The sequence below is a fragment of the Somniosus microcephalus genome, chromosome 5, assembly GCF_052327205.1.
Source record: "Somniosus microcephalus isolate GS21.2 chromosome 5, FLI_Smic_1.0, whole genome shotgun sequence".
Taxonomy (NCBI): domain Eukaryota; kingdom Metazoa; phylum Chordata; class Chondrichthyes; order Squaliformes; family Somniosidae; genus Somniosus; species Somniosus microcephalus.
In genome coordinates, this window is record NC_140991.1 from 30,520,972 (window position 1) to 30,536,511 (window position 15,540).

Consider the following 15,540-nt stretch of genomic DNA (forward strand, 5'->3'; position numbering starts at 1 on the left):
CTGCGCAGGACCTCCAGACTGCTATGCGGCCGCAGACCCTCTGAAACAAATAGCTACAGCCAACCCGCCCCTGGGCTTCTGCCAGTAGTTCACCATCTGTTTTCCCATCCCCCACGAAGATAAGACACTTCTCGCATGAAGAGTGGTTGGCCCCAACACCATCACATGACACTGAATTTTTATTCGGAGATCGGTGCACTGCAGCCAATAGGTCTCTCTCAATATCTGGTTCTTTAAGTATACTGGCAGTTAAATAAATCTGAAAGCATAGTGAGCTCCCTGTACAAGACCTTTGTAAAACCTCACTTGGAATACTGCGTCCAGTTTTGGTCTCCTCACATGATGCGTGATATTGAGGCTCTGGGGAGGTTGCAGAGGAGGGCCACTAGACTAATTCCCAGCATGAAGCATCTTAGTTATCGAGATAGGCTAAGAGAGTTGGGACTAGTGTAGACTTAGGGATGATCTGATTGAGGTTTTTAAGATAATGAAGGGAATAGATTGTGTTCCAGTTGACAGTTTGTTACAATTAAATAGGTTAGGGAGGACCAGGGGTCACAATTTTAAGTTGCATAAGGCCAGATCTAGGTTAGATGTCAGGAGGTGCTTCTTTTCCCCAGAGAATAGTGGACCTGTGCAACAGGCTGCCGTCTCGTGCGGTGAACGCCGATTCGCTGAATTCCTTCAAGCGAGACCTGAACCTATTTCTGGCTGGGGCGGACATCACTTCTTACAAAAAGGTAGGTACTTCAGGTAATTCAGGGTCAGAGTGATCTCCTGGACTAGTTTCAATCACCTAAATGGATCGGAAAGGAATTTCCCAGATTTCTTTCCCCCAAATTGACTTGGGTTTTTAATCTGGTTTTTCGTCTCTCCCAGATCACATGGTTTCGGGTGGGGTGGGGAGTGTACATATTGTGATACACAAGGTATCGCAATTGTGGGGGACAGGCTTGATGCACCAGAGGGTCTTTACCTGTCCGTCATTGTTCATATGTTTGTATGTAGTTCAGATATTCTCTTTGATTTTCAAATGAAAGTTATCTCATGTGCACAAATTCTGCACAGTACCAGAACAAGAACGTAAATCCATTGATAATTAAATGGGCACTTTCTGGGATTCAGAAATAATGCATACTGTCTTAGCTACATAAGTCGTTAACACAATTATACATTATGGTTCCAACCCTCAAAAGTGCCAGAAAAAATATCTTGAATTATATAAGATTATTAACTATGCTGTCCTGTACTAAACACAATAGTAGTCAGAGAAAGAGAGGACCTGCTCCCAGACCTTCAGTTATCCTGCCATATAAAGAGCTAAAATGAGTTGTGCAAGAACTACCCTGAGCAATTCCTCCTCCAAATGTTCCATCTCTTACATTGAAAAAACACTTTGGCTCCGACTCAATACTTCCTATGCAGAACTTAACATGTAAAGTTTTATATGTTACTATAGTAGCAGCATGATTTCAGAAATCATAATACATTAATTGCACAACAACTGTTCTTTGAGGGCGGAGGGAGAAACTAGCAAAACAATAGTCAAAATTATATTCTGTACCAATTTGCATTGCCAACAGGTGGCATGACAAGTCATTGTGTAGACAGTAATAAATAGAAAATAGGTACAGGGCAGTATCAGTAACCTTGGATTGGAATTATGCTCAAACTGATTTTAAGTAGGGTTCGATAATATAGGATTGACGCACCACATAATTATGTTTGTCAAAGCTAGGAAGACAGACCTTCACTCAACTTGTTGTGTTAGGAAGACATGCAATGCAGGGCGAGGCTCCTACCCAATTTAAAGAGGGGGAAACAAGTTAGTGGACTACTCTTGCACACCAGATCACTTGCTCAATTGTTAAACTTTCACTCTTCCAGCAGAATATACAGATATGATGGGCAGGTTTAAGGAAAATTTGCAGGGCTATGGGGAAAGGGCGAGGGAGTGGGACTAGCTGAAGTGCTCTTGCAGTGAGCCAGCACGGGCTCGATGGGCCGAATGGCCTCCTTCTGTGCTGTAACCACTGTATGATTCTATTCTATGAATCTATGAAAAGGGTGCAAAGGTATTGATTCCATTACCAAGCGGGAAAGAAAAAAAAATGCATGACTGTTAGTTAAATGGTGTGTGTAGAAGGGAATTAACCTCGAGAATAATTGGGAAACTTTTATAGGTAGGAAAAACTTTTACCTTTGTGTACTGCTTGTTAAGCACAAAGAAGCACACCAGAGGACCTTTTACAGGTGGATATTGAGTGGACAAGCAAGGAGCAGAAAAAAAAAGTCATACAGGAAGGATGGTCTGCACATAATTAGATGGGGAATTAGGTTGCTGGCATAAATAATAAAGACAGAAATAACTGGGGATTTATTTAAATTAGCTTTTGGGGAGGAGGGAATACATCACTGTGGTTGACCAGAAGGAGCTGGGGAAGAGAGCTATGCTCAGGGTGAAGTGTTCAAGTATAAAATGGATTATTTTTATACCAATGTAAAAAGTAGGAACTTTATGGGGAATTAAGAGGTAAAAGCAGCCACTGGCATCACAGAAGCATGGCTGCAAAACAAAATTGGGCATGAGAGGGTATAGAACGTTTTACAAAGATAGAATGGTGAAGCCAGGAGTAGTGATGCTGGGAAAGGGGGGAATTTAGCTTGCATTCCATCACTCGTGTAGCATTTCTAACTAATTTCTCTAAATTAAGTAGATTTTCTTCCTGATCGAAAAGCCCATTTTCCTGTAGAACTTAAGAGTTCCTACAAAAGAAAATATTTTCCAACACATGAAATCTTTACCTGTTCATCACGATTGGCGGCATTCCTAAATTACTTTGGGCCATAACTCTGTTGATTCCTTTTAATGCTACCATTTTTGCTTTCATTATAGGATCAGTAATTGCATCAAAATCTGCAAAATAATGCAAGAACATTTAGTATAATTATTCAACAGAAACATTTTTACATTAGTACAAGTATATAAAGTAACAGCAATTCTCATTTTTTTCCTCAAAAGGGCTCTCGTCAACTGGAACTAGAAGGAATAATTAGGCTTCAACACCTAAGCAAATGCCGATCCACTTAGGGGCCAGGATCAGTATCTGTATCAGATACATTATAATTTCCTTCTCTCTCCAAAATGGAATATTCTTCTAGTATGACGTGCAAGTTATTGGTACACTTCAATACTGACCATGCGAATGATTTCTGATTGCTAAGTGGGTAACTGTGCCACATAGTCCAGCAATCAGCCATACAGTCAAGGCTGGTCTTAAGGTATGTGCAGTGTTAAGGCACATTAACCTCACGAATGGCCTCGAACGCTGGACCTCGCACTACAACGCCATTTCTCAAAGTGAACAATCCGACTTGCATAGATCTAATGGCAGTGCCGACCCCAAACTTTCATGGATCTAGCATTTTGTCACCATATCAACTGCCTTCTGGTCCGGTAGCACTGTTGATCTGATTCAGTATGTCAGTGTGCTTGCGTTGCACAGCAAGCAGGGGACCACGTGGATCCAGTAAATTAATCCCAACATGTTGAAGCAAGTACTGAAAAATAAAATCCACAAAATATTGGAAAATAAGTGTCTAAATGGGGTAGAGGAACAGAGGAATCTGGGGTTACAGATACACAGATCACTAAAAGTAGCACCGCAGGTTAATAAGGCCATAAAAAAGCTGGGGTTCATTACTAGGGGGCTAGAATTGAAAAGCAGAGAAGTTATGCTGAACTTCTATAGAACCTTGGTTAGACCATATGATACTGTGAACAGTTCTGGTCTCCAGATTATAAAAGGATAGAGAGGCCCTTGGAGAAGGTGCAAAAACGATTTACTAGAATGATACCAGAACTGAGGGGCTATAACTATCAGGAAAAGATTGAACAGGCTGGGGCTCTTTTCTCTAGAAAAGAAGAGACTGAAGGGTGACCTGATAAAGGTCTTCAAGATTATGAAAGAGTTTGATAGGGTAGATGTAGAGAAGATGTTTCCACTTGCAGGGAAGACCAGAACTAAGGGCCATAAATATAAGAGTCACTAATAAATCCAATAAGGAATTCAGGAGCAACTTCTTTATCCAGAGAGTGGTTAGAATGTGGAACTCGCTACCATAAGGAGTAGCTGAGGCAAATAGCATAGATGCATTCAAGGGGTAGCTAGATAAGCACATGTGCGAGAAAGGAATCGAAGGATATGTTGATGGGGTTAGATGAAGAGGGGTGGGAGGAGGCTCAGGTGGGGCATAAACCTGTTGGAATGAATGGCCTGTTTCTGTGCTGTAAATACTTTGTACAGGAAACTCTTTTTTATCTGGCACCGATGGGACCGGCGTGGTGCCGGTTGATCAAAAAGTCCGGATTACAGAGAGGTATACTTACTAAGGTACGAGAGCCCCGTACACGGCCACAGATCCAGGTGTCCCTGGTGCCGGAACCCCGGTTACACGGCCACAGATCCAGGCGTCCCTGTTGCATGGCAACAGGTGCAGGAACCCCGGTTACACGGCCACAGATCCAGGAACCCTGGTTACACGGCCACTAATATGAAGTAAAACTTACCTGAACCTACTCCTGCATTTTGCCGGTTAAGAGAGATTTCCGGTTATTTAGGTGACGGTAAAAAGAGAGTTTCCTGTAATTGCTTAAAAAAGTCTATTCTTTGTCATTATTTGTTAAAAAAAATACTAACAACTCTCCAAGTCTCCTGGAATATTTGCTCTTGCTTATATTTACATTGTATATTATATACACACATGTATTAAATATCTGTACTATATTTGGCTTTATTTACCATATATTAGTAAAAGATAAATAGTCTAATAATGTTTTCAAATTTTCAAAGATGTCTCGAGCTGTATTTTATTTTCATATGTATAAACCATTGCTCTTAGGGCTATAAATAAACCCAACTCCCTCTGGTCCACTCAGTTCCAACATACAAGGAGAAGTTCCCAGTGTCGCCTCCTCCTCTATACCGATAATAATGACGTGAACTATATAGACTACAACCTGCATTATTCATTGTAAACAACTCCCTCCCAAATGTGATCTTACAGGAAAATTTCACCTAATGCCATCAACAAGACAGATACTATTAAAATCGATCATGTACATATATAGATTAATTAAAACACCTAATTTAATACACTTTGTTGTTAGCTTAACTTTATCAATAAAAATATATTATGCATACATACAATTTACATATGTATTTACTGTATATCATAAATGTTTAATATATATTTATATAATCATGTATACATCATTGAAGTATTTATTTGACTTTATATACAATAGAAAGTTGGAAAAGGTGCCTGTATTGCATTAAATAATTTCCTTGTTGCTAACCCTTGTGTATGGTTAGAATGTCATGAAAAATGTTCCTAATCTAGTGCCTGAATGGACATGATTGCAACCTGTTCCGATTTGTATGAAAATGTATATGAGGTACTTGAAATGAATATTGTACATTAATTTCCAACATTTATTAATGTATTTTTGTTTTATCTGGTTCTAAACCAGCATTTGCCAGAGTTTGTTGTGTGAAGTGGCAGGTTATGCTGGAGCCATGATCTGATTGAATGGCGGAGCAGGCTCAAGGGGCCGAATGGCCTACTCCTGCTCCTATCTTCTATGTTTCTTCTATGAAGTACAGATTGCCAGCAGGAATGTGTTAGGCCATCAGTGTTTTGTGACATAGCGATGTTGGAACATACTGCACACATGTGGAATAGCAGGGCTTCGATTTCAGAACTGCCCTCCAATAGACCTGCGTACAGACTGGATGGAACTAAACAGGAAAAAAAGGAATGCTGGTTGATTGGCATCTGCTCTCCCTGAACCTGATCTGACAGTAAAAGTGCCTTTGGCCGTTTTCAGCTCAGAAAGCTCAACACCACATAAAAGTAGTCGGCCGGTTTGGGTTCAGTATCCACTCTCTCCATCATGAGTGCACTGTGGCTGCAGGATGTACTACAGCCCAGCAACAGCTACCACAAAGGAGGATAGGAGCAGCAATATCATGCAAACACCACCTCCTCAGTGCTTCCCTCCAAGTCACACACCATCCTGACTGGGACACATAATTGAATTCTTTCACCGTCACTGGTCCACGATTCTGGAATTCGCTACCTAATGCCATCGTGGGAGCACCATCCCCGCAAAAGGCGCAGCATCTTCTCAGGGCAACTAAGGATGGGCAATAAAGGCAACAGTACCAGCGTTACCACAGGCGAGAACAAATAAAATAAAAGCAAGCTGGGATGGCAGGAATACTAACTCAGTATCCTAGGTTTGGAAGAGAGAAGGAAAAAAAGAGAAAAAAAAATGACCAGATTTCTCCGTCCTGATCACTGTCTAGCTATTCTCTACTTGAAGTTTGAATCTGGAGCCTGGGAGAACAAAGCATTGGCTTTATTTGTGTTGGTCCCCATGGTCAAATAATTCACAGAAATGGACTATTGTAGTTTGTATAGTAAAAATGGTTACATGGGCACATCGTCAAAGGGCTGCTGCGATCCATTGAACTGCTCTCCAGCATAACCTGCCACTTCCAGGAAAGGAAGGATAAAGAAGAATGCAAGAAGTGCATTGAGAGAGAGACTGGTCACATCTCAGACTTGCCATGTCTCACACGCTTTGCAGAGTGAACTACAATGAATTAGCTGAGAAAATCTAAAAGAGCTGAGCAAATGAACTCCAACTTGGACCTAATGAACAATTAGGACTTGGAAATATTGGGGGGGGTTGGGGGTATATTTTAACTATCGGGGACTCAATTTGTATAGATTAGTGAAGCGAAAAAGAAAACAAGCGGGGCAAAGAGAGGGTGAGAATAGAATGGCAGCTAATATAAAAGGTAATCCAAGTCTTCTATAGGTATATAAATAGTAAACGGGTAGTAAGAGGAGGGGTGGGGCCATTTAGGGACCAAAAAGGAGACACACGCATGGAGGATGAGGTACTAAACGAGTACTTTGCATCTGTCTTCACCAAGGAAGATGATGCTGCCATAGACAGTGAAGGAGGAGGTTGAGGAGATACTGGATGGGGTAAAAATTGATAAAGACGAGGTACTAGAAAGGCTGGCTGTACTTAAAGTAGGTAAGTCACCAGGACCGGATGGGATGCATCCTAGGATGCTGAGGGAAGTGAAGGAAGAAATCGCAGAGGTACTGGCCATAATCTTCCAATCCTCCTTAAAAACGGGGCTGGTGCCAGAAAACTGGAAAATTGCAAATGTTACATCCTTGTTCGAAAAATGGTGTAAAGATAAACCAAGCAACTACAGGCCAGTCACTTTAACCTCGGTAGTGGGGAAGCTTTTAGAAACAATAATCAGGGACAAAATTAACAGTCACTTGGACAAGTGTGGATTAATTAAGGAAAGCCCGCACAGGATTTGTTAAAGGCTAATCGTGTTTAACCAACTTGATTGAGTTTTTTGATGAGGTAACAGAGAAGGTTGATGAGGGCAATGCAGTCGACATGGTGTACCTGGATTTCCAAAAGGCGTTCGACAAAGTGCCACATAATAGGCTTGCCAGCAAAATTGAAGCCCATGGAATAAAAGGGACAGTGGCAGCATGGATATGAAATTGGCTAAGTGACAGGAAACAGAGAGTAGTGGTGAACAGTTGCTTTTCGGACTGGAGGAAGTGGTGTTCCCCAGGGGTCGGTTCTAGGACCACTGCTTTTCTTGATATATATTAATGACTTGGATGTGGGAGTACAGGGTACAATTTCAAAATTTGCAGATGACACAAAACTTGGAAGTATAGTGAACAGTGAGGAGGATTGTGATAGACTTCAAGAGGACAGACAGGCTGGTGGAATGGGCGGACATGTGGCAGATGAAATTTAACGCAGAAAAGTGCAAAGTGATTCATTTTGGCAGAAAGAATGGAGAAAGGAAATTATAAACTAAAGGGTACAATCCTAAAGGGGGTGCATGAACAGAGAGACCTAGGGGTATATGTGCACACATCATTGAAGGTGGCAGGGCAGGTTGAGAAAGCAGTTAAAAAAGCTTATGGGATCCTGGGCTTCATCAATAGAGGTTAAGTACAAAAGTGTGGAAATGATGTTGAACCTATATAAAACGCTGGTTCGGTCCCAATTCTGGGCACCGCACTTTAGGAAGGACGTGAAGGCCTTAGAGAGGGTGCAGAAAAGATTCATGAGAATCATTCCAGCGATGAAGGACTTCAGTTACGTGGATAGACTGGAGAAGCTGGGGTTGTTCTCCTTAGAGCAGAGCAAATTGAGAGGAGATTTGATAGAGGTGTTCAAAATCATGAGGGGTTTGGACAAGAGTAGTTAAGAGAGAAACTGTTCCCAGTGTCAGCTGTGGCTCAGTTGGTGGCACACTTACCTCTGAGTCAGAAGGTTGTGGGTTCAAGTCCCACTCCAGGTACTTGAACACAAAGCTAGGCTGACACTGCTGAGGGAGTGGTGCACTGTCGGAGCTGTCGTCTTTCAGATGAGACATTAAAGCTATGCCCCGTCTGCTCTCTCAGGTGGGCATAAAAGATCCCATGGCTCTATTTCGAAGAAGAGCGGGGGAGTTATCCCCGGTGTCCTGGCTAATGTTTATCCCTCAAACAACATAACAAAAATAAACAGATTATCTGGTCATCATCACATTGCTGTTTGTGGGAGCTTGCTGTGCACAAATTGGCTGCCACATTTCCCACATTACAACAGTGACTACACTTAAAAGTGCTTCAGTGGCTGTAAAGCACTTTGAGATGTCTGGTGGTTGTGAAAGGCGCTATATAAATGTAAGTCTTTCTTTCTTTCTTATTGGCAGATGGGTCGAGAGCCAGAGGACACAGATTTAAGATGATTGGCAGAAGAACCAAAGGCGACATGAGGAAAAACCTTTTTGCTCAGCAAGTGGTTAGGATCTGGAATGCAATGCCTGAAAGGGTGGTGGAGGTGTGAAGGAATAAGCCATATTCAGAAAAATACACCATTCTATGAAATAATTCTGGCCTTTGTAACATGACAAACTGGGCTTGAAAATCTAAAAACCTAACAATGGAGAAGCTGTGAACAGCATTCAGGCTATTGAGATAAGATAAGTTGTTGACACTGAATCAATAGCCTTATTGAAACAGGAGGTTGGAGGCTCCTGAAGTTTGCAGCTTTGGAACGAACACAATGGTACACCCTGTTAAGGTGTCTTAAACCAACACTTCGGAAAGAAACACATAAAATTAAGAAACATATGCCTTCGTAAAAATGACATCAAATGAAACACAGGAGACACGAGTCTGTGTTACAACCAGCTGAGGTAACCAAGAAGACAATGGTGCACCCGGTTGAGGTGTTTTTAATTTACACATCGTAAAAAGACACAAACAGAAGACTTTGGTAAGAATGACATCAAATAGATACTCCTGCTCCATACCGTTTTTTATGATGAGCTTCGAACACCTTGGGTAGAGGCATAATTTTTAATGCTACCAGCTGTAAGAATAGCAGGAGACAGCAGAAAAATGGCTAGAGATAATTAGCTTACATCAGCAGAAAACTTCAAAGGAAATACCACTGCAAAAGGGTATAAAAATTGAACTTTCAAATGGGATGATAGACTTGCTTGAAGGGGCAAAGTGATTCACGGCTTAAGAGGCAAGCTCTGTAAATCTACAACTCTGTCTCTCAGGGATCAACGGTATTGTATTTGATTTTGGTGGATATCCTGGAATAAACTGAGAACTGTAAAACTAGCGAAGTTAAGGTTTGAGAATATGGATCTCTGATAATAGAATTGTAAGCTTTTTGTATTTGGAACTGTTGATGTTGCGATTGAAACACCTACTGTAATTACATGTCGGTTCTTTAATAAATCTATATATTTTTAGAATTGTCTCACATAGTACTTCTGTATCAAACTCGCAAACTCAATCTCTGTACGCTCCTTGGTGAGGAGTTGCAGAATTCTGAGGGAGTTTTCCGGACCCTCATAATATCCGGAACGTTACAGTCTAGCTAAACTTATTAAAAGTGCTATCTGGAGGTCGGTAACATCTTCAGGTTGTTCCTTTCCTTTAGGGAGAGATAGTCTGGACCTTTAGACCCAATTAAGTGTCTCAAACTTTAGTTGAAAGTGAACGTCTGGGGAATACGCCTGATCCGGGGTAGCCCTAAAGGGGCTAGGACTAGTAATTATCCCTTCAGAGGCAGACTCAATCACGGCTTTCAAAAGGGAGTTGGATAAGTACCTGAAGGAAAAATATTTGCAGGGCTACGGGGAAAGGGCGGGGGAGTGGGGCTAGCTGAGGTGCTCTTGCAGAGAGCTGGCACGGGCGCGACTGGTCTTCTTCCATGCTGTAACCATTCTATGATGAGTCCGGCCTACCTTAGGCAGGTGTCTCTAGGAAAAATGGCGACATGACAGTAAGTCCACCACCTCCCTTTTAACTCTGCTAACGGCCCCTTTCCACCGGGCACAGGAAGTTAAAATTGCCCCCAATCAGTCAATAACCTAGAACTGTTGACACTCACCCTACGACTGTGTTGTGTTACAGTCATAGTGTAAATAGATAATTAGTTTGGGTCTTAGCACTGGATTCATACAACATAAGTTTAACGCTGGTGCAAAGCAGAAACCACTTTGCACCGATACTAAACTAGTGTAAATGTTCCCCAAATCGCTTCATTCCAGGGCTGAATTGTGAATCTCATTCCAAAATAAGTACTCTGTTTACTTCATTGATATTCACTGAAGCAAATACATTCACTTCTACCTTTGAAGTGTTTAGAATTGTTTTCCCTAAACCCTTTGTTGCTCAAATAACAACTTGTTACGAAAGCTGGAATTAGCTATTACATTTCATTTGCCAATTTTGTTTAAACTGTAGAATTGTACATCAACTGTAATCCTATATTCTACAGGTTAAATAAAAAAGAAAGTTTCTCACATTATGTTGTAGCACATTGCTTCAAGGTCAGGGGCAGCACCAGGGAGAGAAAATGAAAGAAAGAATGAAGCAAAAGAATAGCAGAAATAATGAAAGCGAAGAGAAGGCAAATAAAACAGAACAGGTAAATTGACCGAGAAGAAAAAAAAATAATGAGAGGACAGGGCAGTAGTCTCAAGTCGGGAGGGACACTCATCAATCTATACAAATCGAGGCCCCGATAGCTAAAATTTACCCCAATTATTTCCAGATCCTAGGGCTTGTTTGTAGGCACTGTGCAGCCTTCCGGACTCAACATTGAATTCAACAATTTCAAATCATAATCTCTGCCCCCATTTTTTCGGACAGCAGCTGTTGCTGAGGATTCTGATATTCCCATTTACACCTCCTCTAGACCCATCTTTTGTTTCTTTACTTGTCCCATTACCATCTCCTTTCACCTTGCACTATCATCCTTTTTGTCATTTAATCTCTCCTGCCTTCCATCCTATCACAGACCTTCCCTTTTGTTCTTCCCCCCCCCCCTTGCCCTTCCCCCCTCTGTATTTGCTTAAAATCTGTTACATCTCTAGCTTTTTACAATTCTGATGAAGGGTCATCGACCTGAAACATCAACTGTTGCTCTCTCTACAGATGCTGCCTGACCTGCTGAGTATTTCCAACATTTTCTGTTATTATTTCAGATTTCCAGCATCAGCAGTATTTCGATTTTGTCTTGTCTGTAGTTATTCACTGGGTCCAAATAGGAGTTCAATTTGTGCAGCTTTTAGATTTCCTTAGCCAATTCACTGTGTGAAGCACACGAGCTATTTCTGAGACAAGTCTCTATGCACTTAATTTGTTTTTTTTTTAATCCCTCCTGTCCTGAAAGTGGCAGTCATATTGCAGTTTTAAATCTTACTATAACCTTGGATTAAAAAATTTCCTGTATTCACCATGTAGCAAGAAAATGTGAAAATAATTTAATTGCATGTACACATGAAAACCGGTGGGCAAAAGTGTTCATGTAACATAAAAGTCTGATCATGATGTGGAAGTGCGACGCTAAAGTAAAACAATCAATTTTTCTCTCCCACACTGAGATGAACCAGCAAAATAAAAATGACCAGATCACTGTTTACACCTAAGTATTTCTGAGCATTGATGCATCATTAAATCCAACATTCACAGCATTAACTTCCAGTATTGATCACTACAAAAATGAATCAAGAGTAACTTATGCCTGAACTCACCAATGTTGGGAAAGAAGGAATCAGTGGATCGGTGACGTATCATGGCCTGCATTTGTCGTTGCTGTTGCTGCTCCTGCCTTTCCTGTTCCAAAAGGTCCTGTAAAAGGAGGGGTTGCTCTTCCAAAAGCAGGGGTCGCTCGCGCTGACCCTGAGGACCCATTGTCTGAGGAAGCATAATTTGTTGTGCGCTGGACAAATTACTAGGACCTGTTTTTTTTGCCACAGCCACATTTTGACTTGGTGGTTGCCCTGCTGTATAATTCTGGCTAGGCGACTGCACTTGGAAAAAGGTCTGATTTGCTGGCGGGCCTTGCGAAAAGCTACGGTTTAACCTTTGCCCCATCTGCAAGTTTTGATTTATTGCGTTCTCGGTCATTTGTCCTGGGGAGATTGCCACGTTAGGAGATTGTGGGATGCCTGCATTCGGATGTGGCTGAGGTGATGGCACAATCTGGGAAGGTGAGCCCAATGATGCAAGTCCAGAATTAGTTGGCTTCTCAGTTAACAAACTTGAAAGGACTGGAGTAGAACCAGTTAGGTTGCATGAATTGCTTCCTATAGAGATAGACGTTTGGGTGGAAGATTGAGAATCACTGAAACCTGGGCTAGCCCCTGTAGATTCATGGTTACTGTCGACTCTTTCGTCTTCCTTTGCCACTTCCAGTTCTCCGCCGATACAAGAGTTAGAAGAGGGTGCACTATCTGTTACCATATCTTTTGTCTCGGTCTCAGCTGTACCTGCACTGTAAGGAGCATCGTGATTACCATCATTGGCACCAGTTTCAGATTTTACAGAATTCTTCGATTCTTTAGGACTACTTTCATTGGATCCTTCGCTGGGTAATGCTGTTTCTTCTTTTTCAGGGAAACTACCAGATAGTTCTCCTGCTGTGGCTACCTGGTCACATTTTGTTTCTTCTTCAGTCTTGCTGTGTTCATCCAATTTATCATCAATCGGATCATTCAGCTCTAGTTCTTCATTAAACATGTCCTTCTTGTCACCCAGATCAAGCTCAGGGTCTGTATAAGCAATAAGGTCAAACTCCCCTGATTTTAACAGGTCATCCAACTGCGGGTCATTTGTTTCTATATTGTCCAAATTATCTAAATCAGGATCACCTTTTCCATCTACTTGATCCAAATTTAAATTTTCCAAATCTTCATCATCCAAGTCTTTAACTTCTAGGTCTCTCACTCCATCAAGGTCCTTAACATCAAGATCTTTCACTGAAGGATCATCAGGATCAAGTTTCTCTACCATACCGCCTCCTTGTGTAGACGCACTGGCAGACAAGGAGGCTGTTGATGAAAAAGCCTCACTGGCAGGTGGATTGCTCAAAGAACGGGAAAGTGGCATGGCTGGATGATTTATATGCATCTGTTGCTGTTGGTGCTGATTAAGTTGCTCTAAGTTACTACAATTTTCCATTTGATTACGTATGCTTTGTTGTTGATTTAACACAGAGTCCAATGGCTTTTGTCCTCGACTTGGAGAGAAAGCACCCTGCCCCGGTATGAACCCCCCAGGTCTTTGCTGCTGGCTAGCTGGATCTAAACCACTAGTAGAAGGTCCCAATGATGCAAAAGGAAGCCGTGGCCTATTTTCTGGTATCCTATGCCGAAGTTCTATGAATGGTTGACCCAAAATATTGTGTTGCTGCATCTGCATACCCTGAGGAGGAAAATGTTGAGGGATAATCACTCCATTGTTCACCTGTGGGTTGTTTAAAGACCTGGTAAAGTCCACAGACAGTGATCTCCTTAGCTGCTGTGGAAGGCCGGGAACATGTGTCTGCATCTGATGTTGCCCAAGGAAGTGTTCCTGACTTGCAAATGGTCTCTGCCCATTTCCTGCAAAAGAATACCTAGAAGAAAGAAGAAGGATTTAATATGCAACACCAATTGGCTCAACACGCCCTAAAATGGCAATGAGCGAGTTACAGTTTGTATCGGTGTACATGCTTAAAACAGAAGAGTTTACCACTGTTGTAGGAATCAGACAACATGCAGAAGGACCGGTACTTACCTACAACCATTTGCTTTGTAGCCCAACATTTATCTAACTGTATCAAGGTTTAGATCATGAAATATTAGGAAAAATGGCAACAAAATATCAGTCAAGACTAATTTTTGTAATAATTCAAATCAAATAAGGTATTTTCAAAGCTCCATATTTATTCAAAATGCTTCAAGTTGTTTTATAGTAATCAACTGATATTATATAATCAATATTAGTTTTGATTAATCTAACTTCCCAAACAAAAATAAAGATAATTGGTCTGACCCTTGGAAGGTTTAAGGTTTTTTGTTAAGGAAAAAATATTTACCTTGGACCTTGGGGTCTCATGACCATCCTGGTAACATCTCCAGAAAATTGTGGTCTGTTAAATTGACCGTCAGTTATAAAATGGCCGCGTGGTTCATTTGCGAAAGGGCCTGGAAATCTTTGACCAGCAAGAGAAATTCTCACGATGCCCGGGTAAGGTGGAGGTGGCCTGCCAAATAGTTCATTTTGACGTTTTAAATCCTCCTGTGGCCAGTGCCTAAGTGGTGTTGCTGCAGATGGCATTGCTTGTTCTTGCAGGCCTTTTTCCTGACGGACTGCATTCTTCTGCTGCTGCTGTCGAAGAATCAGTTCCCGCAATCTCAGTCTCTAACAAATTAAGAGAGTTCTTACTTACAAACCATTTCACTTGCGGATGCAAACAATTAATTTATTATCCTATTTTATACATTAAGACAATTCTTTATTGTTCTCCAACTGTCGAACATTTAAAAGTACAAATAACCAACCCGTCTACAGAGTCTACTAGAAATTAATATAAATGATACAGAATGGTTCATGGAAAAATACACTATCAAATAATTTATCATGTTCAGAATTGAGCTAGTAAGCCCACTCGTAAGCCACAAATTCCAATTATGTAGTCTAGATTTCCCAAATATTAAATTAATGTTTAATTTCTTTTTATTGGGGGCGTCAAAACAGCATACCCAAAGACAAGGACATTTATCAAAGAAATATGACCCTGGTGGTTTCTGGGAGCACAGAAGAATTGTTTTCCTGTACTTGCGCAACTGCCATTATGATGTCCTTTTCGGGTTTGTACAGAATGCTAAATACAGCTGCAACAGCTGTTCTGACGCTGACAAACATGGAGGACACTCATTCTGGCTTTGCTTGAGATTGACAGCCAAGTCGTATCTTTCTAATGCTGCAGAGTGCACTGCTGCAAAGAGCAGGCTATCCTGATCAACTCTACTGGTCTAAATACTTTGTACCATACTGAATCAAGTACAGTATTAATGGTTACCAAACTGCAGGAATTCTCTACCATTTGTTCTGGTTAAAGTGCAACTAATATCATTG

At 41.3% G+C, this 15,540-nt stretch overlaps 1 protein-coding gene across 9 annotated transcripts in view; it reads right to left on the bottom strand.

Annotated features, from left to right (window-relative positions):
• Positions 1-15,540, bottom strand: part of LOC147116985 (histone-lysine N-methyltransferase 2C-like) — a 432,640-nt gene that overhangs the window by 57,026 nt on the left and 360,074 nt on the right. For all 9 annotated transcript variants that reach the window (XM_085987500.1, XM_085987501.1, XM_085987507.1 and 6 more), the window contains 3 exons: positions 14,498-14,823; positions 12,171-14,035; positions 2,806-2,917 (listed from right to left, as the gene is read on the bottom strand). In XM_085987500.1, coding sequence (XP_085843626.1) covers positions 2,806-2,917; positions 12,171-14,035; positions 14,498-14,823 — 2,303 coding nt within the window. The remainder of the gene's footprint in view (positions 1-2,805; positions 2,918-12,170; positions 14,036-14,497; positions 14,824-15,540) is intronic.